Source organism: Zophobas morio, unplaced genomic scaffold, assembly GCF_036711695.1.
Source record: "Zophobas morio isolate AGI-343-1 ecotype UQ-CSIRO unplaced genomic scaffold, CSIRO_AGI_Zmor_V1 ptg000011l, whole genome shotgun sequence".
NCBI classification, from domain to species: Eukaryota; Metazoa; Arthropoda; class Insecta; order Coleoptera; family Tenebrionidae; genus Zophobas; species Zophobas morio.
In genome coordinates, this window is record NW_026972116.1 from 14,265,725 (window position 1) to 14,291,300 (window position 25,576).

Here is a 25,576-nt window from a genome sequence, read left to right on the forward strand (position 1 = left end):
ATAGAAAACTAAACCAGGGAAGTTTAGTAACTTTTGCGTATTTTGTCATTTTATTGGACAAATGATCTCTGCAACTATTGAAGTGACTATTTTGAGAAATTAGATGTATTTTAAGACTGTTCTGTAAATGATGAACCGAAATTGGTCTAATCATCCCATTAAAACTGTGATGATGTAATATCAAAAATTTCACTATAACTTTGCATCGTATTATTGAATCGAGTAAAAGTACTATTTTTAATATATTGTCAAGACTGTTTGAACCTAAGTGGAACTTCCCTGTCGTTTTGTATATTGAAAGTTTCGTTAACTAAAAACTATCACACTGTGTTATACATTACTCAGTACTAATTCTACTCAACGTAAGCAAGGAAGGACAAGCACCTTCTGTCCACTGACCGTTTCCGTTGTCTTGAACGCTGACAGCCAGTTGCCCCGTATACGTATTGAAAGTGGACGTCATTCCATTATTCGCCATCGTCGGCGACCTCGGCGCTGACAACGATAACTGGTTATTTCGTGGCATGGTGTAGAGGGCTTCGGCCAAATCCGCTGCCCTTTTCAGTATTATCTCCTGAATCCAACAAACAGTTTCAGAAAAACGTTGCAACTTAACGAACAAACCACTTTGTATAATGCAAATAAAACAACTTACCTTTGGTAACTTTTCAGGATCACCCGGATGCCTCGGTATGAGCTTTTGTAGCCTTTGAAATCCGTAGTCTATCGTAGGTTCGTTTAAAGCTATAAATCGAATTTAGATGTTGGTGGAGTTGAATTTGAATAAAATGATATACTCACAAACATACACGAATCTGCCTGGTGCTCCTTTACAGAATTGTTTTGATTTATATGATAATGTGACCTCGACCACTCCTGGAATATGTCTTGGGGGTGTTTGAACTCGGATAGCGTGGGGTGTTATCAACTGTTGGAATAAAGTGTGTCAGCTTGTTCCAGATATCGCTTGTGTTTTACCCACCTCGCTCCACACTAGCATCGTTCCGAAAACCACCTGAAGACCGTCGAAGAAATTGTCACCGACGATGATGACGGTAGACCCTCCTGATGTCCACCCTTCGCTCGGACTGATGGCCTTTATACAGGGGGTGGCGACAGGGAGGGGCGGGTAGAGACCTGGAAATTGACCTTTGCATATGATGTATCTTTCCTATGCTTTGGGTGGATAGATTCGTTGTTACTTTGATAATAACGAAATTACCATGAAATGGAGGGTAGTACATTCAAAATTAGAACAATTTTTTATTAACTTCATAAGTTTTAAGCGCAGCAGCATAATTTTGACGAGTCAATATCTGGTTTTATTTATTTTCTTGACTGATGAGATTGATAAGAAAATAAAACAATAACTATTAGAGATTTTAACAGATTCGCCTTACGAAGAAACGAGCTTTTTCAATTTCTCCCTTATCTGTAGTCTATCATTAACTAGTATTGACTTTAGGGATTACGGATATTATTAAAATTTTTCCTTTATGTCATTTTAAAATTGTGTGTGCCTTTCTATTTGTGATTTGTTACGTCACCAATTTTCTGGAAGAGATAAATAAATCAAGCTGTAGATTACTAAAGTCCACCCTTACATTTAACTGTAAGCATATTGCAAAAAATATAAAATTTTACTGTAGCGGAAGTTCTGACTATCTTTTCGACGATATATACAGTGCAACTTTTTTAAAAATGACCGTAAGTATTGCCATGTTTGAGTAAAGATTCAGAGTTGAAAATTTTACTGGATGAAATTTGAGTCATCTTTTTTCGATTTTATTAAAGATTATGCTTTATTTTTAAGGATATTTCTTAAAAAAAATATTTGGGTATTTTTGTCGGTAATATTGAAGGCATCCATGTAAAACAGACATTTATTTGACTTTTCCAAAATGGAGATAGTCACTGAATATATTGACAAGAAAAATCGAGCAAAATTTTGTTCTAACATTTCTACATTGTTTCATACTCAGTAAGAGCACAATTAAAGAATTTTATGGTAAGGTACATTTATAAAATACAGGTGTTTCGATTGTGGACATCGAAAACGAAATTTCAATGAAATTATCTTTTATTTTCTTGATTTATGTTTGAATTCCATGATTCTGTTTATTTTTCAAAAACTGCAAGAAAGGTTTTTAATGATTAAATTAAAATTGTGTCGTCAAAAATGACAAGTCAAAACTTTCAGTTTATGATGTACCTAAACTTTTTAAGTAAAATAATTTTTACTTTTTATAGCACAAATTAACTGGTAGTGGAAGTAAAAGTAGAACCCTAAGGCTATTGCCATCGCAAAAGTCATCTCTGGATTTTCACCCTAACAAAAATTAACATAGGGTCTAAAATTTAATATGGGAATCCCTATGGCTACTTTAAAAAAGATGCATATACAGGGTTTTTATAAATGATTCTGAAGGTGTAGTTGGCCATTGATTTCAAAAATCCCGCTTCGCTGAAATTATCCCTCATTATGATAGTTCTCACTTGTTATTAATGTCATTTGTAACCTGTCATTTAAAGTCATTTTTATTGTTTTAGCGTTTTTTCAAGTGTGAATTACAGTATTTCTCGGTGATCCAAGCTTAAAACAACAAAATAGTCGTTTTCAAAACTTTTGGTGCTTGCCTACCCAAATTTTGTATTTGTGTTCGGAAGTGAAGACCGTGAAAATGGTTTGTTCTGTTGACACTTTCATTGTTATTTCTTATTACCGCAATGGGATATTCATAAACGAAGTGTGGATCGATTCTGTAATCGTTTGTAAGCAAGAATATCTGGCCAAATACCGTGATTTGATAATTCAAGAAGACAAAGGGAAATCTCCTGAAAGATCTTCAGTATTTGAAGAAATTGATGATTTGAGCAAAACGGGCAAACCTCTTTGACAAAATTTCCTCAGCAGTCAGGAGTTTCTGTTGCAACATGAAATTGAACAATGGGTCCAAAGTATTGAAGAAAGGAAATTAAAAAAAGGGTGAACATGTGTCTTGAACAAAGTGCTCAAACTTTTCAACATTTACTGTGATGGCAATAAATTTGTTTCTTTTTATTGTAATGAATTAGTTTTATTTCTTAATAAGATATGAAGCATGTATTTATGCAGATGCGTGTTGTATTTGTCATGAGTTCTTGGATATTTAGTAAAATGAGAGGCGGCACGTTTCCATGACCTATTTCGAACCTATAATCATTTATAGAAACCCTGTATATACGCTAAAAAGTATGGAAGCAGTTGATTATCGCGAGAACGGTTGGTTGAATATTTTTGAAATTTGGACTGTCTCTAGGAATAGTCAACTTCTATTTTCTGCAAATTTTTCAAATTTTATACTTCATCTATTTTTGAGATGCAGGGCTATTTTTTTTTTAATAACACTAGTAGTCAAATGTTCCGTTTTTAAATAGGACATTTTACAAGTCAGAAATGTAACGAATGCGTTATTTTATTTTTCCCCAACATGGTAAAATCAATCGTCAAAATAAAAATACTGCAAATCATAAAACCGTAGCTAATCTTGTCAATACTATCTATCACCTGTCATAGTCCTTGTAAAAATGATAGAATTGATGATACATAAACTGAAATATATAACAGAATGATTTAAATGCTGTTTCCAAATAATTTACAATATATTCTAAAAATAACAATACTCCGATTTAATGATTGTAAATCGTAAATGCAATGTTATGAAAGCTTTTTGTAAAATTTAAATAAAAAATTATCGGCAATCACATTTAATATCCTTTCTTGGAGTTCTTTAATGCTTTGTGGTCTATTAACATAAACTCGATTTTTGACGTAATCCGACAGAAAAAAGTCAAGTGGGGTTAAATCGGGTGACCTAGCTGGCCACTTAACTACTCCCCTTCGTCCTATCCACCTTCCAGAAAAAGTTTCATTCAGGTAATGCCGTACTTGACGTCCGAAGTGAGGTGGTGCTCCATCTTGTTAGAACCAGATGGACTCTACAGGTAAATTTGGCTCTTCACAGTTAGAAAATATTTGTCTAAGTCGAGGAGTACTACTTTGTTGCAAAATTTGGACGTATTTGTCAGACTTTAAATTGTGTGGAGACCAATAACACCGAAAACAAATTTGTTTATGAAGTTGCCACCCTGATCTAGTCTGTCTGCCCTTATTTCGCAAAATGAGAAATTTTATTACTTCAATTTTAGTGTTTTATTAAAATATGTTTTTGTTAAAAAAGTGTATGCATGTGTTACAGTTATAAATTCAGAAAAAAAATCTTCTATTAAAAAATTGACGATTTGGCTTGAGAGGCTATTAAACAAATGAAGTTTCAAGTTTCAAAAAAATACGGAAAATAGAGCTTGAGTATTTTTATGTATAGCCCAAATTTAAAAAAGATCCAACTAACCGTTCCTGAGATATTCAACTCTTCCATACTTTTTAGCAACCCTGTATACATATCCTCCTAATTAATAAGTTGATAAGGTTGTTCTGATATAAGTATCTAATAGTGTTCGTGGGTTCTGTGATATACACGTGCAGTGCTTCAAATTTAGTTTTCGTTGGTTCAGAATTTCAATTTCTCTGATGGCAAAATCGCAATAAAGCGAAGAAGTAACCCTTTTTGCCCTTTTCGTTTGCCCACGCGATCGGTTCCCCAATTTGTAAGCTGGAATTCCGTCCTCGCGCTCCTTAAATCAGATTCGCAACCGAATCGTGTAAGCGTAATGGGCAAAATTCTTTGTTAAGTTTTTCGCGGAAAAGATTAAGATAAAAGGGATAAAGTAGAACAAAGTGAGATATTAAGAAAGTGAGGCATGGCTTGTTCCGCGACGAGCGGATAATATAGAACCGCGGCGCGAGGGTGAGATATCAGCTCGGGTCCCCCAAATCTCGAGAACGAACGTGTAATAAAGATAGAAGGAGAAAGTGAATAAGAAAGAAGATTAAAGGACTGGTAAGAAAGTGCAGGCGCTATATGTACGGCGTTTCCGCTTCCTTCCTCCAGTGAACTGAATCGGGAGCCAATTTCACAAAGTTTTGGATCCGGGACGGCTCCGCATACAAACGAGATGTTTCCGTGAGGCGCGCTGCAGAACACTGCCGTATATACCGGAGGATTCGGATCTAGACGGCGTCACGGCGCATACCAATGAGCGTCGGCGATGATTTGTGGCTAACATCTCACCTGCGCGTCACCATTCCATCATGCGACGTCTACTCAGCTCCACGCGAGATAATTTCCAGCAGGAATTGGAACGGCCGGCACGACGTAGCAGGAGGGAAAAGTAACTACCGGATCGTCAAAAAAAGAGAATCCGGGACCGGGCAATTAACGTTCTGCGTGTTTCGACAATTAAAGTTCTTGTTTAATATTGTGATGAAGTTTGTTTAAATGTTTTTTTTTGTTGGTTCTGATGTAGAAGGTGACCCGATTTGGACACATAGGGCAATAACAAGACGAAATGAGCTAAGGGATGGTCAACAAATAAAGTATTTACTTGGAATTTCACAAGTTTTAGAACACGAAAATGCATTTCCACCACTACGAAATTTTAAGTGTACTTTCAGATTACCGTGAAGAACGTGTGTGTTTATCTCCTCTAAAAAAATCGATGATGTCATCTCAAATTGTTCTTAAATACATTTTTCATTTGAAATGTACAGTATGACACACTTGTGCCGGTGGTTTAATAAATCATCTCTATTTTTATCTTTAAGTATACGTGTTATAAAAAAATTTTCGACCTCTTCATAAAGTTTATTCAGCATCTTTATTTACTTTAAGGACACTACAACAGCACTGTACGAGATTCGTAATTAAAAATTGATTTTATAAGATTCTGTTGGAAATGAATAAATAAAAATGACTACATATTTCTGTGAAATCTTAAGTGTACATTTTTTTTGTAAGACAGAGTTGTAAAATTTTACGTGAGAATGTTTTGAGAAACGATGCTATCAGAAGATAAATGTTTGGTTTATACGTTTGCTTGTATCAGTTACCTTGACCTAACACGTTATATTTTTTATTTGAACATATTTCTTCGCTTAATTTTCGATCTTATACTATATTTACTCATATACCTACACATTAACAAAGTCATTTATTTTGACTTATGAATGTCCAAATTGGTTACAAAAATATACAAAATAAAATAAAAATTTATATTTTAATATTCAGAGAGGATTAGACCCGAACAAAAATACGAATTTCTCTCTAAAAATGTTTTAAAATTTTATTAAAAAATATAAAAAAATATCATTTTTCATTTTTAAGGAAAACGATGTGTTGAAATATTTACGGTTATTATAAATGTATTGCAAAATTCTTTTAAAGTACTTAAATTTTAAGTTTATCACAGATTTCCACTTTCGGCAACAACAGTACAAGTGGATTTTTTTTAATATTTATTCGTAAAGTAAAGTATTAATTAGTCTTGTGGTTGAAGGTAGCAGATAACCCAAGATGGAGTGTGGAACTTTGTAAATCCCACAGAATGGTGAAGACCAAAGTCCAGAAGAAAAAGTTTAACATCTGAAGTGTATTTATCTGTTATGTAATAGATGGGAATATTCTTGACACAAAATTAAGTTGTATTGTAATCGCTAAAAGTTAACACCAACAGACCATGAAATTGCTGATATGCCGGTGGTACTATCATATGGTTGAAAAATATAGTCCTCTAGTGAGCCATGGCATTTATTTTTAAAATAATGATGTTGGCATTATTGCTACTTGACACTCTATTTGACAGTTATTTGATCGTAACTGTCAAACTAAACAAAGAACGCGTTGGTGTTGCCAACATCATCATTTTAAAAATAAATTTCATGGCCTACTAGGGAGTTTTTTCGATCATGTTTCATGTTTACGTAAACTTTTAAATGCTAAAATTATTAAATAGCTCCTTCTATAATCATCGAAAGAAAAAAATTAGCACTCATAAAATTTTTAATAACATGTTTAATATTGACTATAAATTTGATGGTCCTGCCTAACTCAAGTTTAGTGGTCCTGACATATTAAAAAATATACACGCCAGTGTAGGTATATAAATCTTTAAAATAAAATTATCAAACTAAAAAACAGATGCTTTCATATAAAAATTTTAACCGTTTTAGAAACAAAATTAGATTAAATTTCAGAAAATTTTATGAGGGGGAAACGATGCAGGGTTTCGAGTTATAAAAACGCAAAAGTAATTTTGGGTTTCAAAGTTGAAATTCAAAACTGTCAAATCGGAAAACAGCAAGAAATTTCAAGTGATTGATCCAAATTACTTTCCACTCTAAAAACCATGTGTTTTTTTTATAACAACGTAGCAAATTTTAAAATTCTGTATCTTCTCTGTTTTATAGAAATTATAGTTTTACTAAAACTTTTTACTTATTTTTTACCATATAATTTCCACTAATTTATGCAGCAGTGTTCCTAATCACCTTGTATAAATATATGATTACGAGAAAGTTAGAAAAAACATGATCAAAGACACCCACCACAAATTTTCACATCCATGGCTACCTTTGATCATGGTTTTTATGGCTCTGTCGGTACAATGACATTAATCGCAATGTCTACTGTATTGGGCAAAACAAATTAGAATTTTCACCACAGTGTGTTTAAAATATTTATAACAAATCTGACAAGAGAAATGTTGGCCTACATATTGGAACAAATAAAACAAAAGGATGACATTTTAGGAATAAAATGAACGGCTACTTTCATGTTTTCTCGACGTTTCTCGGTCCCAAGAGTATGAAAAAGTAGGTTTTTCGTAGGTGGTAAAACACTAACCAAAATGTGTCTAATCATCCCCACCAACAATTTGTCATCTCATCTCTTTTTTTTAGTAATTATTATATAAATTTTATAAAATAACGTTCTCCTGTACCTACTTTTTTTTCTTGTATTATCACTTTATTAACTAATTTTTTTTTCTAAAAAACTGGATTTGTTTGGACCAATTTTTTTAGTACATATTCCTAAAGCATCCTAAAAAGACCTCTATACAGTTGACAACTAAGAAGTGATTTGCTTAATTTTAAACAACAGCTTTCATCATCAGGCATGACAGAAATTAAACGAATACAATTTTCTTAAAAGTTGTTAAACGTGAATTTATTTTGCGATTTTTAATTACAATACGAAAATAGGATGAATTTCAGTTTTTTGAAATGCGAAGCACGTGGACAATATTTTTACGATCATACTTTCAATAGAAGTAGGCACAATAGAATTCAAAAAGTGTATAAGAAATAAGGAAAATAAGGACTTTTGGTTATTTTTAAGCTAGTTTATATCAAGTGCTTGATATTCAGGATTTCATCTAAAACTTCCTCTCTATTTTACTTTTTACTTTGAAAAATTGTTCAAATTGCAATTTCTGTATCTCTGATATCTCATTCAGCATTAGAAAAAAGTCAAAAATCGAAGTTGTGAGGCTCTTGGATGTATGTAATGTATGTAATGTATGTATGCTGATACATTAAAATTACTTTGTTTTTTTTTAGTAGAACACCCTGTATATTTTTACACGACCTGGTTGGCCTTTTCTTAGGCTTCTTAACATGTTTTATGTTTGAAAATCTGATGCGACGTTGATAAGTTATTCTAATTTTCTTGAACCTTTCTGATCGAAATTGAATTTTATTATACAGAGAGTTTAAATAATTTAAAAAAAAATTATAATATATTTATATATTCGATAATTTATTAGTTACATAATTGCATGTGAGTATTCGTTGAAGTTTTTAAAACAGCCAAAAGCCAAATATTATACAGGGTGTTCACTAAACACGGCGCAAAAATTCAGGGGCTTATTCCTTGGTTCATTTTAATTTGTCCTTGAATCATTTTTCCAAATACAGCGTCTTTTCGAAAATATTCCAAAAACAAAAAAATCTTAAAATCGTAAATCTTACTGTCAAGATTAAATAAATTTTTATCTACTTTGAAATCAAGCGTAATAAGAAGTCATTTTGCTTTCTAAATTCTAAGCTTTCCTGTATTTTAAATTTTCATTTTATTTAAAAAATTATAACCTATTTTTGTAAAAAGAATATAATTACGTTACAATTACGTAATTTGTCGACGGCGAATGAGAATTTGTTCTGTCAAGCATAAACAAAACATTTTCAAAGCCAATGGGTTGTCTCTTGGGAGTCTGATAGTAACAGTAGAAACGAAAAATACAGTGGAGTATTAAATACATGCCAATCTACTTAGTTCTCGCAGAACGAATTCCAATAGACATATATAAAGAGATTTCACTTTCATAAACGTTGGTTAAGGCGTGGGAGGCATTCTTCAGAAGTATGTTAATGAGAGTTTGAAATCAGATTAGAGCGAACATTTAAATAAAGTAAACTATACGAGAACCAATTTATTATTAAAATGAACCAGAACAACGTTATAAGATGTTAAAAATAAGCCAATTCTAATTCCAGGGCGAGGGAAGTTCTATCGAAATAATCTTAGCCAATTTTGTACAATGCAAACACTCGGTTAAAATCAGGAGAGTAACCCTAATGTCGCGTTTAAAACTATTCAAAAATTCTAAGATTTGATTATACAAACCATCTTGGAGTCAACTGTATATGTCAAACACTTACAATTAAAAGAACTAATAAAATCACAAAGAAAAAACAATGAGGGGTTCAAAGTAGAACCCTGTGCTACACCACTGTCAGGATGGAAGACGAAAGAAGAAAATCTAGAGTAGTCTATGCTACAACTACAGATTTCAACATTATTAATAAATCCTCATACAATCCAAAATTTCTCGATTTATTTAATAAAATGAGATGTATGTACATGATCCAAAGCTTTCGTCAAATACGAGTAAGTGCAAATCACATCTAGCTGCAGTAGTAGTATAAATTTGGTAAATTTCTATTACAAAAGTAACTTCTCTAAGCTTTTGATTTATTGTAAAAAACCAAAACGTGAACAACGAACCTAGCGTTGTTATTGCTTAGACACCACGTAAGTTGAAGCTGCAGTAGCTGTATTTGAGCAGTGCCTTTCTCGTGATCAATGCATCGGTTCTAGTAAAGCATCTGAAATTTGTATAGTGTAAAAGCGGCTGAAATACCTGCGCGCGCACCTCTGTCGACAATTTCTCTTTATCTCAATCCGCGCTATTTCAAGTTTGCGAATTCCTCCAAGAATCAAACCTCGTACAAAAAGAGTCCGACTCACCTTCCGTGGGATCCAGTCGTTTCGCTCTTCTTCCGTGTTTGGAGTTGTTGTGTACGAACATGTTGTCGGAGATGGCGAGCAGAGGTCCATCAACGGACACCTGCGTCGCTATGACGACCTGTAATCGAGAACATCATTAATACAAGATGAGACGCGTCCGATGCAGGTGCAGCCATTTTGCGGCCAAGGTGGCGGCGGCAGTGCATCGCAAGACAGACTCCTCCCTCGGGGACGCTCGCGCTGTCCCAAGGGACCCTCCGCGCCCCTGCGATACACACGCGTTCCCATGGGAACCACAGGATGATGACGGCGGAGCGGCCAGTAGGCGGCGTTCGATACGCCGTTGAAATACGGCCATCGACCATCGCCACATTGTACCTGGACAACACCGGAAGTTCCGGGTCCAAGACGCGGCCGAGACGCCGGCAAGCCGGAAATTGCCAAGTATGACGGGAAAAAAGTCGGTAGGGAGGCGGCGATGTATTTACATTAAACGGATTATGCCGTGCGCGTGTTGGGGTTACTTATTAAATGAGGTTTAATTTTTTTGGTGAGATGAAGGCGGTGTATGGGAGATGTAGATAAAACGGATCAGTTCGTGTAATGAGTGGCTAATGAAATCTTTTCGTAATAAGGTGGTGGGGTTATGGAGGTTTTCGTACAAGAATAACAACATGCCGTTTCGAAAGTGAAATCAGACGAGTCTGTTTTTCTGAAATAAGTCGAAGTTAATCTCGGAGTTTAAACTTTTTAACTCTCAGTGCTTCGATATTCCAAATCCAGATACTTTAATGTTATTATGGAAGTTTCGACATTTTAAATCTCGAACTTTTGACTTTTCGAATCTCGAAACTTCAATTCTTCAAACGGCAAAACTTTGAAACTAGTTTAGAACTCGTATTCTATAAAGAAATTACTCTTTGTTGTTAACTGTGAAATTTTGAAATTTAAAATTTCGACAGTTTATTTTGCGTTATTCCCTGTATGTTAATATTTTTGAATAGAGAACTTTTGACCGTTAGATATATTTCTATATCTGTGACTTATGAATCCACCTTAATTTCTTACATTAGATGTCCAGATTTTTCGAAAAAAAAAATCAGACTTGTATAACATTTTACAATTTAACTTAGAAACGTTTTAAGGACGTTGTAAGCATGGTAAATCGCTGATCAAAAATTATCTACTTATATCACCCAAAATATTGATGACGTTATCTCAAAATTTTGCCGCGTAAATCTAATCTGAAATAAGTAAAATATTATGAATCTACACGTGCAGTTCATCAGTGCATTCAAATTTTATTAAAATTATTTATATAGGGTGACTCAAAAAGAATTAATGGAGAAATTTGTTTCATTGATTAAATCAAAAATATTTTTTCCGAAATTCATTTTAAATTTTACACAGAATTAATTGATACACGTGTCCTTGCTAAAAAGCTGATGACGTCATTACATAATTATGAAAGAGTAACTGAAAACATATCTAGCACGCTGAATTTCTTCGATTTATCTTCAGGGGCGAGGGAAGTTCTGTTCAAATAACTTTCAATCCATTATTACTTCTGGAGCGTAAGCTAAGAAATATTGTACTTAATCGAAATTAATCGAATTGTAATCGAAATCTATGTGTCTGTTTTATAATAAAGATTTAGAGCACTTGTGACGTCATTAATTTTTTGATAAATAATATTTTATAATCTACCAAAATTTTTTTGTAGATGTTTGTTAATTATAGTAATTTTTCTTTGCATAATATTATCGTCATTCTTTAAAGAAATAATAATTTTTGGACCTGTAGCAATATTTTGGAGCACAATTGCGAGTAAGACGGAAGATGGACAACTATAGTTACTGTTTCCGAAGGTCAATATTTATTGCAAACATTGTATATTTAAATGAATAAATAAAACTCCACGTTCAAGTTTGTACTTCCTACACACATGTTAGTGGCTGATACGATCAATTACTTTCGAAAAATTTACGGTTTTTTATAGCAGTAACCAGTGACGTATCAACTAAAGGTTCAGCGGTTTCTACGGAATCCAGGCCCGTGAGTCCAAACTATAAGAAAAATAAAACATAGTTTGCCTGAATAATTATTTTTGTGAAATTTTTTGCTTGTATACTTATTTTAATTATACCTACACTATATTACCAGAGCTGTATTATTTGCTGAGAACCAAATAACTAGTCTTTCTAAAAAAAAATAATAAAAAACTGTTGAGTTTAAGATCAAGGCTTCTAGCTCCCTATGAAAGATTTAGGATCTTCAAAAATTTTTAGAAACGAGACCGCATTGCTACGCCACTGGTAGTAACGATCTATTAACATGATATAGTAAAACAAGAAATTGCATTTCACGATAATATGATTTCTTGTACGGTAAATTACAGTGTATATACGGACAATTGAAATGTATTTTTCCCGCAGACATTTAAATTTCGCAAAATAAATGAAGGCTTCTTGATGACTCAAATTCTCAAGGTCTATTTACACTGTTACCAACTTCAGCAATGTAAGTATGATTTTAATATTTATAGGTGTTGAAAAAGATCTTTCATTCAATATTTCCAATGCGACAGTGAAGACAATGTGTTTCCATATTGTCTACTGATCCGAATTATTTCTTCTTAAGATATGAAAGTAGAACAAAGATAACACCAAGTCGACATATGCTTTCTGGGAACAAGAATTTTTATATTGTAACGGTAAACAAACGAATATGCGCAACTGGTGTGACTTCATTTCACCGTCAATATCTTCTCTTTGTTTATAAAGTGGCATAGTCGGGGAAATTTAAAGTGGCGGACCTAATTTTCAAAGTCGCCGTAGATCAGCATAAAAGTATTAATTTCTGTGAAATAATAAATATTATTTGACGGAAGATAATAGCATCTTTGGTAATTTTAAAGATTAGGTCTGCTTTTCTAGATTTCTCGTATTTTATCCAGACGTCGTTATAAATGTGGCTTTTCGTGTGAGCCTCGTATATTTATTTCGTTGTTTTGGAGGGAAACTGTGCCGGACCTCGTCAGCAATTCAGGCCGGTTTTCCGTCTTATTCGCAAGAAGCGCATCTATCGGCGAATAATGGCTTCATAAATTCAATATTTAACGCGTCTGAAACTTCAATATGAATGGGCACTTGGCGAGGTAGTTTTCAGCTACCGGCGAAATTGGATATAAAGAGGCGCAGGGACGGTTGCTGCAGGAGGAGAAACCGAGTCGCCGATGAGATCAGGGGAAATAAATGAGGCTCGCAAGCCACGGTATTCCTTATAGTTCTTATACTCTGCCGCCCCCGACACAAGGAGAAAATAAAAATCTTTTCTATTTCAGCCGCCCCACGGTAAATCCCGCGCACAGCTCGCTGTAACGTGTATGGAAATTGAAATAAATGGCAGTGTGCCGCTCTCTATGGCTGTGTAATTTTGCCGGAGTCCTTCTTCGACGTCCTGGAACACGGTATCGTAACGCCGTCGTGTTGCAGGCGGCACGCCGCCGCTACATACAAACGATCAATTTACACAATAGTACGTCGTTATGTGCTAAATTACTGAGATCGTGCGGATATCCGGCTCGACGATTACTACAAGAAGCCGTCAAGTGTATTGTCGGTCGTCCCCAGGGTGCAAGTCTCTTAATCATTACGATTAAAATGCGTGGAAAAACAAGAGCGTCTACTACGAAAACGTAATCAAATTAATGGCAGCTATTAGCTCACACCGTGCCGTGGAACTACCGCCACCCAGACGGTATTGATGCAAGCGACTTTAACTCAACGCTGATTCAAAATTGGTGCATCAAAATGATTCTACGACAACTGGTCGCAAACAATTGATCGCGCGACAATTGATCGCAAGCAACTCGTCGCAGCACAATTGGTCGCACGCGACAATTGATCGCGGCGACAATTGATCGCAGCGACAATAGATCGCACGTAAATTGATCGCAGCGACAATAGATCGTACGTAAATTTATCGCAGTGTCAATTGATCGCAAGGCAAAATTCATCGGGAAGTATTTTCTTTTATTAAAACTAAATATTTTGTATTCTGAATTTTAAGTTGCAATAAATTTAGCAACCAGGTAAGGTGTAAATATCGAATTAAAAACAATTTGAATATAGATAAGTGACGAAGTTTGTAGTTGCACTTTAAAAATTAAAAAATACGAGCGTAAACACCTTGTTACATAACATTTTTTATTAATAAATTGTCATTTTGGTTATTTTTTTTTAAGAGATTGTTTCTATTTATCTCGTTGCTTATTTTACCTATTATATTATAGGAACTAGCTTCATTATAATAAGTACTCAACATAAAAACATGCGTTTATTGTTCTTAACTAGATTACAGTTATTTAAAAAATCATATTTTTAAAAACCTTTAAATTTTAACACATTTTGATACAGAATTGCCTCTATTGTCTATTCTTGTCTTTATACATATCACCAAACAATAAAATTTATGAACTAATAGTACATCTAGAGTATCCATATGCAGCGAATGTAAATTCCACTGGACGGATATAATACTTATTTTAATCCCTTGTAAATTGCAACGGATCTTTTACAGGGTTTGAGAAAGGTTTACGTGTATTGTAAATATATATTGCAAAAACTTTTGTTAGAGCGTCAAGAATAATTTTGTGTTACCGGGAAATCTAAGAAATGTAGGTACTTATGCAACTAAAAACTTATTTTTTAATTATTATTATTTGACTAGTATTGTACTGAAGAAAAATTCAGTTGTACCATATGTGGGTGTAAAAAATACATATACAGGGTTAGTCACGCGAAAATTATTTCTGAAAATTATTTTTACGCAACCCAAAATACGAATACCATGTACCACTTGATACTAACTGAATTTAAAATGAAATGCTTAATTCATGATTGTTTTGAGTTTGGCAATGTCATTTTGACAATTCTGGAAAAGGAGGTTACGCGAGTGTCCATGGTGGTACCGCAGCCAGTTGGAGATCTCCGCTGGCGCCGCTAATAAGTTTGTCAGGGCTTGCTTCGAGTGCCTCTTGATCTTTTGCAACCGATTAATGACGAGAAAATTATTTCTAAAAATTCCTTTTACGATAGATATTTCTGTGACGTGTAAAACAGCTCTCAGATCTAAAAAAAAGGAAGAAATAATTGGTTCGCAGTTTTCCATGAATGACCCTACTACGGACTGCTACCTGATTTTATTCTTCTCCGCACTTTGCATCCTACAAAAATTTACAACAAGGGCTGGAGAAGCCCACCTACATCCGGCAGATTAGGCAAATAATTCTGAGTGAATAGTCGGGCTTCCGAGTGAAAACTTTTCAAACTTCCCAAGCTAAAAATTAGTCACGCCATTGCGAATAACCACTACTCAGTGGCGTCGTCATCCTGGTTGTTTGTACTTTTTAACGGTATTCACTGTTTGTATTACTTGTTACTCGTGATGTATTGATTGATTTAAATATTTTAAATAATATTAATTAATAGAGAATATAAATCTGTTATGTGCGTTGTTTTATTGAACAAATTTTATTCCATGAGCCGCATCAAAAAAAAAAAAACTGTACGTCACTGTCATCGGCAGTCTTATCTGGGTAATGAGGGGTACTGTTTATGACACTTTACCGGTTTGGCTCGAAACCATCATTTTAAGTCTGGCACTTCCTCCAGTATGAGTATATTCCTTTGCTCCATGGTCAAAACTAATCTTTTTACGATCTTGTTTAGAGAAATGGCGTAAAAGTGGAGATTGGTATGTAGGTACTTAGCAAAGGGAACGAGATAAATTATTCATTCTGTCGTATCTATAAGCGCCTTATTAACAGTGTGAGCGTTCAAAAAAGTTCTGAATGAAAAAACATCTTTGGTTTTATCATGGATTAAAGATAATCCAGAACTAATTTGTAGTGAGCAAAAAATTGTCTGCAAAGAATGCAATAAACTCCAAGATTAATTGTTAATATATAAATTCAAATTTCTTTGCACCAAATTTATTAAAAAATATATATATTTAATTTTTTAAACTATCAAACGTAATGAAAATAATACTTTTTCACTTAAAACTGTAACGAGAGTTTTTTCACGATTTATCTATAACTTTTTAATTTGACAGTTGTAATAATTTTAAAACCATTTTTTATTAAAGAAAAATGACGTCTAACACGTTTTGAAAGCTATTTTTTTCACTCGTTTAATTGACAAACTTTAAACTTGTGAGAAGAAAAGCGTGAATCACTTACTTGAGCGTCTAATCAATAAGACGAATAATCCAAATGAACATTACAGTAGCATACCGGCGAGATGTGTCAGCATTAAAAAAAATATTTTACAATATTTTCACTTTTTTGCACTTTGGTTTAGTCGGAAATGAGCCTAATAGTTACCGTTTTTATGGAACTCGTATGTATTTATTTTGACACTTTTTTTAGAAATAATGAAATTTTTGAGAATATAGCACATTAATTTATTTTCCTCATTCATAACAATTACTTATTTCTCTATAAACGCTATCATTTTTCGCCAGCGATCAATTGTCGCATGCGACCAGTTGTACTTGCGACGAATTGTGTTGCGATCAATTGTGACTGCGACCAGTTGTCGTTGCGACCAGTTGTCGCTGCGACCAATTGACGCTGCGATCAGTTGTTTGCGATCAATTGTCGCGCGACGAATTGTGCACGACGAATTGACGCGGTACCCATCAAAATGCACAATATGCAAACATTTTCAGAATTCGATAGAAATTGGCCACCTTTAGGTTCAAGCCGATATAGAAGTACCACGAGCGTAGCGAGTTGCTAGAGTTTACACAAGAATTTATTGGTCTTTTTTGACAATTAAAAGCAAATGAATTTAATGTTTTTTCAACGTTCATAACTTTCCGTGTGTATGTCTATCGTCGTTTGTCTGTCTGTTGACGATTTTATTAGGCAGATAATCTTCGAAACTACTGGACGAATTAAGTGCAAATTATGTTTGATATACAAATAATAATTTATTAACACAGCATATCCCTAATAAATTAATGTGTCAAACTTTGAAAATTAATAGTCATATAAGTATGATAACTGGCAAAAAAATACAGCATGTCTTCGACTGAACGGCGTATTTGAGTGAGTAATTTCATAGTTCATTATTTGAAAAATGGAGGGTCGGTGGCAGCTTATGGTGAAGTTTAAACTTTAGTGGTTTGGAATTTATCAAATCTTACGTAACACGAGACAAATCGGTCTATGTTAGCAAGAGCCACAGGATGAAGAACAATCAAGATCCGTATGATAATATTTTTGTAAATATCTTTTGCTGTAAATTTATTGTAAATAAAAATATTGAAATATTTATTAGCACCGATTAGAAAAAACTGCACAATATTTTCATGTACAATCTATTGATGTGTTTTTCCAGATTTCATAATTTGGGCTAACATACAAGTGATGAAAAAATGAAAAAATATCATAAATAATTTTTTATTAAAAAAAGAAAAAGAAAGAACGATTATCCACTGAGGAATCCATTATTAGTCATCATTAGTCTAATTGGTGAAGATTCGCTGTGACGGTCGACACGCTATCCCCACCATCGCGCGAACTGAACTGATTCCTTACCAACTGTGTTATAAGATGATGATTTTGCAATGGCTGAAGTGATTATCATCAAGCATAGCTAAGAACCATCCCGATTAAACCAGCTTTCAAATAAAAAACACCCAATTGAAATCGATTCATCCGTTTGGGAACTACAAACTTACGCCAGACATACAAACAGACAATGGCTTCAAACTTATAACATTTTTTTTTTGGGCCGGGGGAGAAAATAGTGGGCAAGATTTGTTTCAGCGTGAACTTATGGTCCGTTGAAAGTCACACCTTTTTTAGTATACAGATTTTAACGTTTCGTTCTTAAATAATAATTTACAAATAAAATGTGAATTATACTTACTTATTTACTTTGGGCGATGAATGTCACACGTTTTTTTTTTATAGTAAATTACATTTTTCGTTTTAAAATTAACTGATTATTAATACATAGTCAGTTTTATAAATTTTTAACCGTCTGTTAGCACCAACTAAACTGCTAACACTAGGAATGTGATTCAAAAGTAGATAAACTTGCATAAAGGTTTTTATACACGCAAATCTGATCATAATGACTAGAAAGCGGATTTTACGCTGTCTAAATTATAAAAATGGGCCCTAAACTAAGCCACTCTAAGTGGAAAAAAGGGTAAAAAAAAGTAACAACAGGCATTTTAGGCAATAACTTTTTATTGATAAAATTAATTATGCAATTTGTTTCTACTTTCTAGGCGTTTCATGTTCTCTACAGCACAAAAAATAGGTTCCCCGTTTCCGTCTGTCTGTCTGTCGTCGTCTGCCGTCTGAGTAGATTTTTATTACACATAATTTCCGGAACTGCCCGACCGATTGTTGTCAAAATTTATGTGTGTTAGAAATATCGTGCATATATAGTAAATGCTATTTAAATTTTATAAAATAACATGCTCCTACACTTGTGGTTTATGAATCTGCCTTAAATTTTTACCCTAGACTTTAAGATTTTTGGGGAAAGAAATTAAAATTTGATGACAACATTTTCAACATTGTAAATCCTTAATTAAAAATTATTCGTTTATCCCCTTTCCTTCCCCAAAATTGATGACGTCATTTGAAAATTTGACCGAATAAATTTTATTTATAAGGTGGAAAACAAGATGCATTCATATTTCTTAGAATTGTTTATAGAGGGCGAGTTAGAAAAATTGATGAATAAGACAACTTATTTTTCCACCAATATGTTGTGACAAAGAATCTTATTTCACGACCATTATTTAAATTTTTTAATACGTATGTCATGTTACTTAATTTATTCAACTATATTTTAGGCAATAGGAAACAGTACTAAAAAATAGGGAATTCAAAAACAACTGGACCCATTGAAACTATTTTTGTAAAACGCATTGATATAGAAGTTTTGCATGAAAGCCTATTTCAGAAATGAAAAGATATTTGCCTTAGATCCGCTTAAGTGTATACGATAGCTTCAAAGTCTTCTAAATTTAAAGTTGATTCTTTCATTAACTATACTAACACTAAACTCAAAATTTTAAATATATGTAACTTGAAAAATTGCTCGAAGGTTATTTTGAGAGAAGTTCCCTCGCCCATGAAGGATAATTCGACAAATCGCGCTTCTTTAATAAAGTTTAAATTTTGTGATAACTTCTATACAGTAAAAACCGGCGGCATAAATAAGAACCCCGCAGCCCTTGCGCCGTGGGGGCGTGAATTCCAACGGAACAACGTAAAATATATTTAAAATAGATGTTCAAGGGGGAAAATGACCTCTCAGGAATAATAACAAGTTTAACTTCGGATGTTTATGTTTATGCATCGAAGGAATGTTACGCATTATTAATTAAGCCACAACCTTATATATTTTTATTTTATCATTAATTCATTATTAAATAAAGACATTTTCAAGAAAATGGGGAAAAAACTGTTTGGCACCTTAGCCACAAGGCCACGAACGTTTATATCCCAAGTTAATGGTAAAATGTTATTATATTGTGTTATTTTTTTTTAGAAAATTTGGACATTGGGGAAAAAATTTAAAACGCACAAGTTTGGGACTATAGTTTTGTGTAACATTTAAATCAATCACTTTAAAATAGAATTCTTTGAAATGACGTAATCAAATTGTTGGTGGGAATGATTCGTCAAGTTTTGGTTAGCGTTTTGCCATCTACAAACTATTCCTACTATACATAAAAATTTCAAAAAACAATCGGTTCGGAAATTATGTGTTTAACAAAAATAGACATAGACGACAGACAGACACACAGGCAGACAGACAGACAAACGCAAACGAGAAATCATTTTTTTCGTACTCTAGGGATCATGAATCGTCCAGAAAAAACGAAACTTGAAAGTCAGCCGATCGACTCATTTACTTTCTTAGCTTGCGCTCGGTAAATAAAAAATTGGTTGAAGTTTATTTCGACAGCTCTTTCCGCGCCCGAACACATTATGTTACGAAGATACAACTTCCCGAACGTAAGCGCAGGAAGTATTGTAATCGAGTCCGTCGGCTGACTCTCTACTTTTACGTTTTCTCGACCTTTCATGACCCCTAGAGTACGAAGAAATAGATCTCCCGTTACCCTCCGTCTGTCCGTCTGTCCGTCTATCTGCCGTCCCGGATTTTTTTATGTTAGCTCTAGCGCCAACTGTAGGGAAAATGGGTGAACGGTCAAACAATTGTCCCGAAAGTATGAATGCCTTGATAAATCGGATAGCATGTTTGTTTCTAGGGAGTTTTCTCACTGGAAAATGTTCCGATCAACTGCAATACTGATAATAAAAAATATGTACAGGGTTCACCAGACGTGCATTCTTTTATACTAAGTAGTACAAAATGTAATCATCCAATTTGGATTTTTTCTTCCAAAAATTTGAATGCCTAGGGTAAAAACTCCAAGCGGGTTCATGAATCACAAGTACAAGAGTATGTATTTTTTTTTTTTAATTCTAGAAGGAACGAAGTTCTAAAATGAATCGAAACCTAAGTTCCCTAGTTCGTACTAACACAACTAAATACGTCTAAATATAGAAACACAAAGAGCGTAGCGAGCTTTTAAGTATGAGCGAAGCTCACAACACCGTTAAATGCACCGTCATCCATCTGAGCACAGAGCAGAGTGTGCATTAGCTAAAGCCAAACTCCAAAAGTTTATGCATGCAAAATACACGTCGGTGTTATTTACATACATATATGTAGTTAATTCAAAATGCGCACAAGTGTTATTTATAATTATGTATTTAAAGATTTCTGCGCAGAACAACGTTGTGCACGGTTCTACCGGTAAGGATTAAAATGCGTGGAAAAACAGAGCGAAAACGTAATCAAATTAATGGTAGCTATTAGCTTACACGGTGCGATGGAACTTAGCTGACATGAGCTGGCTGCTGGAGAAGATGCAGCGATAGCTTCTATTGACTGATTAATGACGCCTTCTTCTTAATAAACGACAGATTACTCAGATATCTCATCGATAATATTCGCAGGGGAGAAAGGATTCAGAAGCGTATAGAACGATTTCATTCTTCATTGCGGCAGGTGTTACAAGCGCACAAAGACATTGGAAATAGTTAAGAGGGATGCAGGTGGGGACTTTAAGAAGAAAAATCGAAATTAATGTTTGAAGGAAAGTTGATCTGAATGTGAATTAGATGCAACAATCTCGCGAAACTTCTTGTTAACTTGTTTTCTAATTGTTGATTATTGGAGATAACGCAGTGATCTAAATGTTGATCAAAATGTTCCAGAATTGAGAGAATTAATGGCTGAATAAGTGTTTTTCCTTCTAGGAATGGAACGAGTCAAGAAGGCATTTTTGCCGGTTCCAAGAAAAATGTGTCAACACTTGATAGATTTTAATATCACTCTGACTCCAATATAAGTTCTATATTATCCTATTCATGTGAGAATATTAATCCAGCAAAGTCTGTATTTTCAAAAATTTCAAGTAATCGTAATTGAGGTTCGCCAAAATAAAGAACGGTTATCCTCGTGTACTTAATAAAGTGTTCCAAGTAACAAAAGTTTTTCAAGAGGTACTTTTTGTCTTGTTTTAATTTAGTCGTTTCTCTATGACACGGCTAATTTCTGATCCCGCCGAAGTAGCTAATTGGTGCGCCCCCGAGATTCCATTAGGAGCAACACGGTGCTCTCGCTGAAGGTATTTGTTTTTACAGCAAGTCGTCTTTAATTTTATTCAGTTAACCTAGACTCGTTGTTTTTCTATTACGTCAGCGCCCCTTATTATTAAAATAGCGGAAACAATGAAGCAAAGATACTCACTTGAAACCGTCTCATGTCCCTCGGATTCCCGGCGTTTTTCAAACAGTTTTGATTGCACTTTAAGAAGAACTTGAGAAAGAATCTGAAAAGAAAAAACGCACATCAAAGAGGTGTAATTACACGACAAATAAAAAAGTCAAAATCAATTACGCTGCGAACGCAAATACCCACCTATATTTAGAATTGGTCATAAACATATTAGCCGGAAAATGTTTTTCGACATTTCATATGCGTTAACTGAAGCGCGACCGAAACGGGGAATTGATTGCCAATACCCGATAACTGTATCAATTGCGTTTTTATTTCGATGCCATTGATGGGTTATTGCCAGTCGGTTTGCGTCGGTTTTAATTTCGAGAAGTAACGAATTTTGATTTGGATGTAACGAGGTGAAGTTTTTAAAAATCAACTACGTACGCCAAGAATTATTTATCTTTAGTGAGGGTGTGCTTTGTAAAATCCAATTCTCGCCTGACAATGGCAAGGAGGACCTCCATTATTTACACTTCGCCTCCACAAAAGGAAGTGAGGGTATATGTATTTACAAAATGAATAAGAAAGGCTTATGTATCAATGTTAGCAGTGGAATAGTTTCCTGGGAGGACTCGCCGACCTTATTTCAGGGCCAATTTGCTTTGAAACCCCGACTTATAAAAATGACACAGGGATTTAGTTTTTAATAATATCGAACGCTAGTCTCTGTGTTACATTCCTCTCTTAGGGCGTATAGGCAGACAGGCAAATATACAACAACTTGCACAAGTATCCTTGTCAGAAGGATAGTTTTTTATTATCAGAATGTAAAATAACTGTACGTAAAAATTCGTTACGTTCCATAAAAGATTTACAGAGATTTTTAAAAATAAAATGTGGAATGTTGCTGTTAAACGTAAATGCATCAAATATTAGAAACAGCAAACCGCAGTAGTTGAAGTATATAGGAAAAAAGGACGTGTATCAACAGCTACTCTGTCATAGTGCTGAGGAAGTCGATGATCTATCTATTTCTGGAGAACATTTAGTTTAGTTTTAAAAACTTTGTAAATTATGGCTCAAAAATGCATGAAAATATTAAAATTGATGAAATATTGTGTTGCAATTTATCATTAACTGATAATAATTGATCAATTTATCTTGAACGTAAGATACTAATTTTTTATAAACACGCCACTGTAAGATAATATCAGTTCAGTGAATAAAATTCGCCACATCGCATATTTAATACATTATTTTTTTCATTATCTACTAAATATTTTCGTTAAGCTAGATTACTAAGCGGGAACGAACCGGTTTTACCTAACGAACCGGTTTTACCTAAAATTGTTTAATTTCGAGGTTTCTCTTCATGAGGAAGAATTTTTGCAATACTTTTGTTTTAGCTGAAAAATCAGTTCAGAGATTTCATTAAAAGTAAAACTAGTGAATTCTTTTTCTTCTCACAAACATTTTTAGTAAATTGTAGTGTAGCTGACAAATTTTAGAAAATTTCAATATTTTTAAACAAATTTAATCAAAATGGAAGATTTAAAAATTTATTTACGTAAACAGATAATCAGAAAACAGTTTTATCGAAGAATTTATTAAATGTCGAAGTTCAGAACTACATGTAATTTTTATTAATACGATAAGTGTGAAAATAAATCCAATTAATTTCGACAAATTCCCTTAAACGACTAAATTCTCAGGAATGCAAATATAATGCTTCAAATTATCAATAGTTTTGTAAGGAAGTAAGTGATTCACAAAATAATATTTTTAAAGACATAATATAATCGTAATCTAGAAAAATCTCAAAAGAATTTATATCTCCAGCTGCTTGCGAAATTCTAAGAATTTTACCAACGTAATTCTCAGGATTCCAAAATTATTTTCTATAAATTTAATACTATTTTCAGTCAGTTTTGACTAATTTCGGTACTTGTCATGAATTTCAACTAATTCCAAGTTAACACTGTGGAGATTTAAAACAAAAAATTGTTTTGAATAAAAAACAAAATGAAAAAAAGTTGCAATAATTTCGACGAACATCAAAGAATTTCTTTCAGTTTTGAAAAATTTCGGTAATTTCAGACAAGCTTCGGTAATTTTAATTTGAGCAAAGCAGCTCCGATAGTTACTAAAAGTATACTGAATGAACATATACTGGGTGAGTCACTAAGCGTGCGACCTCAATATTTTATTAATTATTATTATTAAAAATAGAAAAAAGTTTAAAATTGAAGTTCTATGCACAGTAAGTCACTAAGCACAACTTAACTGTTTTTAAATGCAACATTGTACGCATTTTTATTATTTTGATTAATCATTTTTTAGGTTTTATAGCCACAGTTTATTTTTGAAATTCCGATTCGATGTTGCCATGTCATTTCAAATTTTTTGAAATTTTTTAGGAGTGGAAGAGTTCACAAAAAAATTGCAGTAGGGTCAGTTTTCAAATCTCTTTTTACAATATTTTGTGGAGACATAAATTAAGGTATGCGCTTTATTGTGGTATAAATAAAGTTAAATCCTCATATGCAGGGTACAGGGTGTTTATGAAAAAAATAAATATTACAATTTTCAAATATCGATATTTCAGTTTTTTTCAAATAAGTAGAATACTCTGAATTGTATTACTTACTACTTATTTATCTTATTTATTACTACTATTTTCTGTGTTCTTCCTTTTTGTTAAGTATTTTCTATATTTAAAGTTGATACTTATTATGATTTTTTCGTTTTTTAAGAGACGCTTCAACATATTGAAATAGAGTAAAAAGCAGTAATAAAATACAGTGTGTTCTATTGGAAAAAACTGAAATATCGATATTTGAAAACTGTAAAATTTTAGAATTTTTTGTAAACACTGTGTATTACAATTTGATTTAATTGCGATGTTGCCACATAATTCCAATTTTCTTGTACTTTTTTAGCAACGCAAAAAAAAATTACAATGCTGTTATTTTGATAATTTATGTCACAATATTTTTTGGAGAGATAAACAGAGATCCGTTCCATGTTGTGCTATCAAAAAAGTTAAATTTTATTAAATAGTGTTAAATAAATTTAAATTAATACAATTTTCAAATACTGATATTTTAGTTATTCAAATAGAACACCCTGTATTTTATTCCTGCATCTTACTCAATTTTCATCATCTTTTTTTCAAGAATTCGATATGTAAGTATATAGAAAATACCGAAATGTCGATGTTTGAAAATTCTCGGTATCTTCAGACTCCATTTAATTTACAGCACAACAAAGCGCGTACCTTTATTTATCTGGCCACAAAATATTGTAACACAGATTTTCAAAATTGCAAAAATCAGAATACTGTGGCAACGTCGCATCAAAATTTAAAAAATATACTACCGTTTTGAAACCTAGGAAAAGGTCGATGAGAATATGTAAAAATATATATGGTGTACTATAAAAAAATAAGTTGTGTGTTGTATCAAAAGCGGAACATACTGTCTAAGTAGTTGAAAATAATTTTAGTGTGTGCTATTCAAAGAATCGTACAACTTACTTCTTAACGTTTTTTTT

At 33.3% G+C, this 25,576-nt stretch overlaps 1 protein-coding gene across 5 annotated transcripts in view; it reads right to left on the bottom strand.

Annotated features, from left to right (window-relative positions):
• The window catches only part of LOC135127014 (transcription factor collier), a 166,007-nt gene that overhangs the window by 11,420 nt on the left and 129,011 nt on the right, over nucleotides 1–25,576 (bottom strand). For 3 of the 5 annotated variants that reach the window (XM_064053305.1, XM_064053304.1, XM_064053306.1), the window contains exons 7-12: nucleotides 22,052–22,133; nucleotides 10,188–10,305; nucleotides 983–1,149; nucleotides 802–928; nucleotides 656–744; nucleotides 400–574 (exon numbers count right to left, since the gene is read on the bottom strand). In XM_064053305.1, coding sequence (XP_063909375.1) covers nucleotides 400–574; nucleotides 656–744; nucleotides 802–928; nucleotides 983–1,149; nucleotides 10,188–10,305; nucleotides 22,052–22,133 — 758 coding nt within the window. Of the gene's footprint in view, nucleotides 1–384; nucleotides 575–655; nucleotides 745–801; nucleotides 929–982; nucleotides 1,150–10,187; nucleotides 10,306–22,051; nucleotides 22,134–25,576 lie in introns of all 5 variants that reach the window. The other 2 variants (XM_064053303.1, XM_064053301.1) reach the window with 2 other exon arrangements.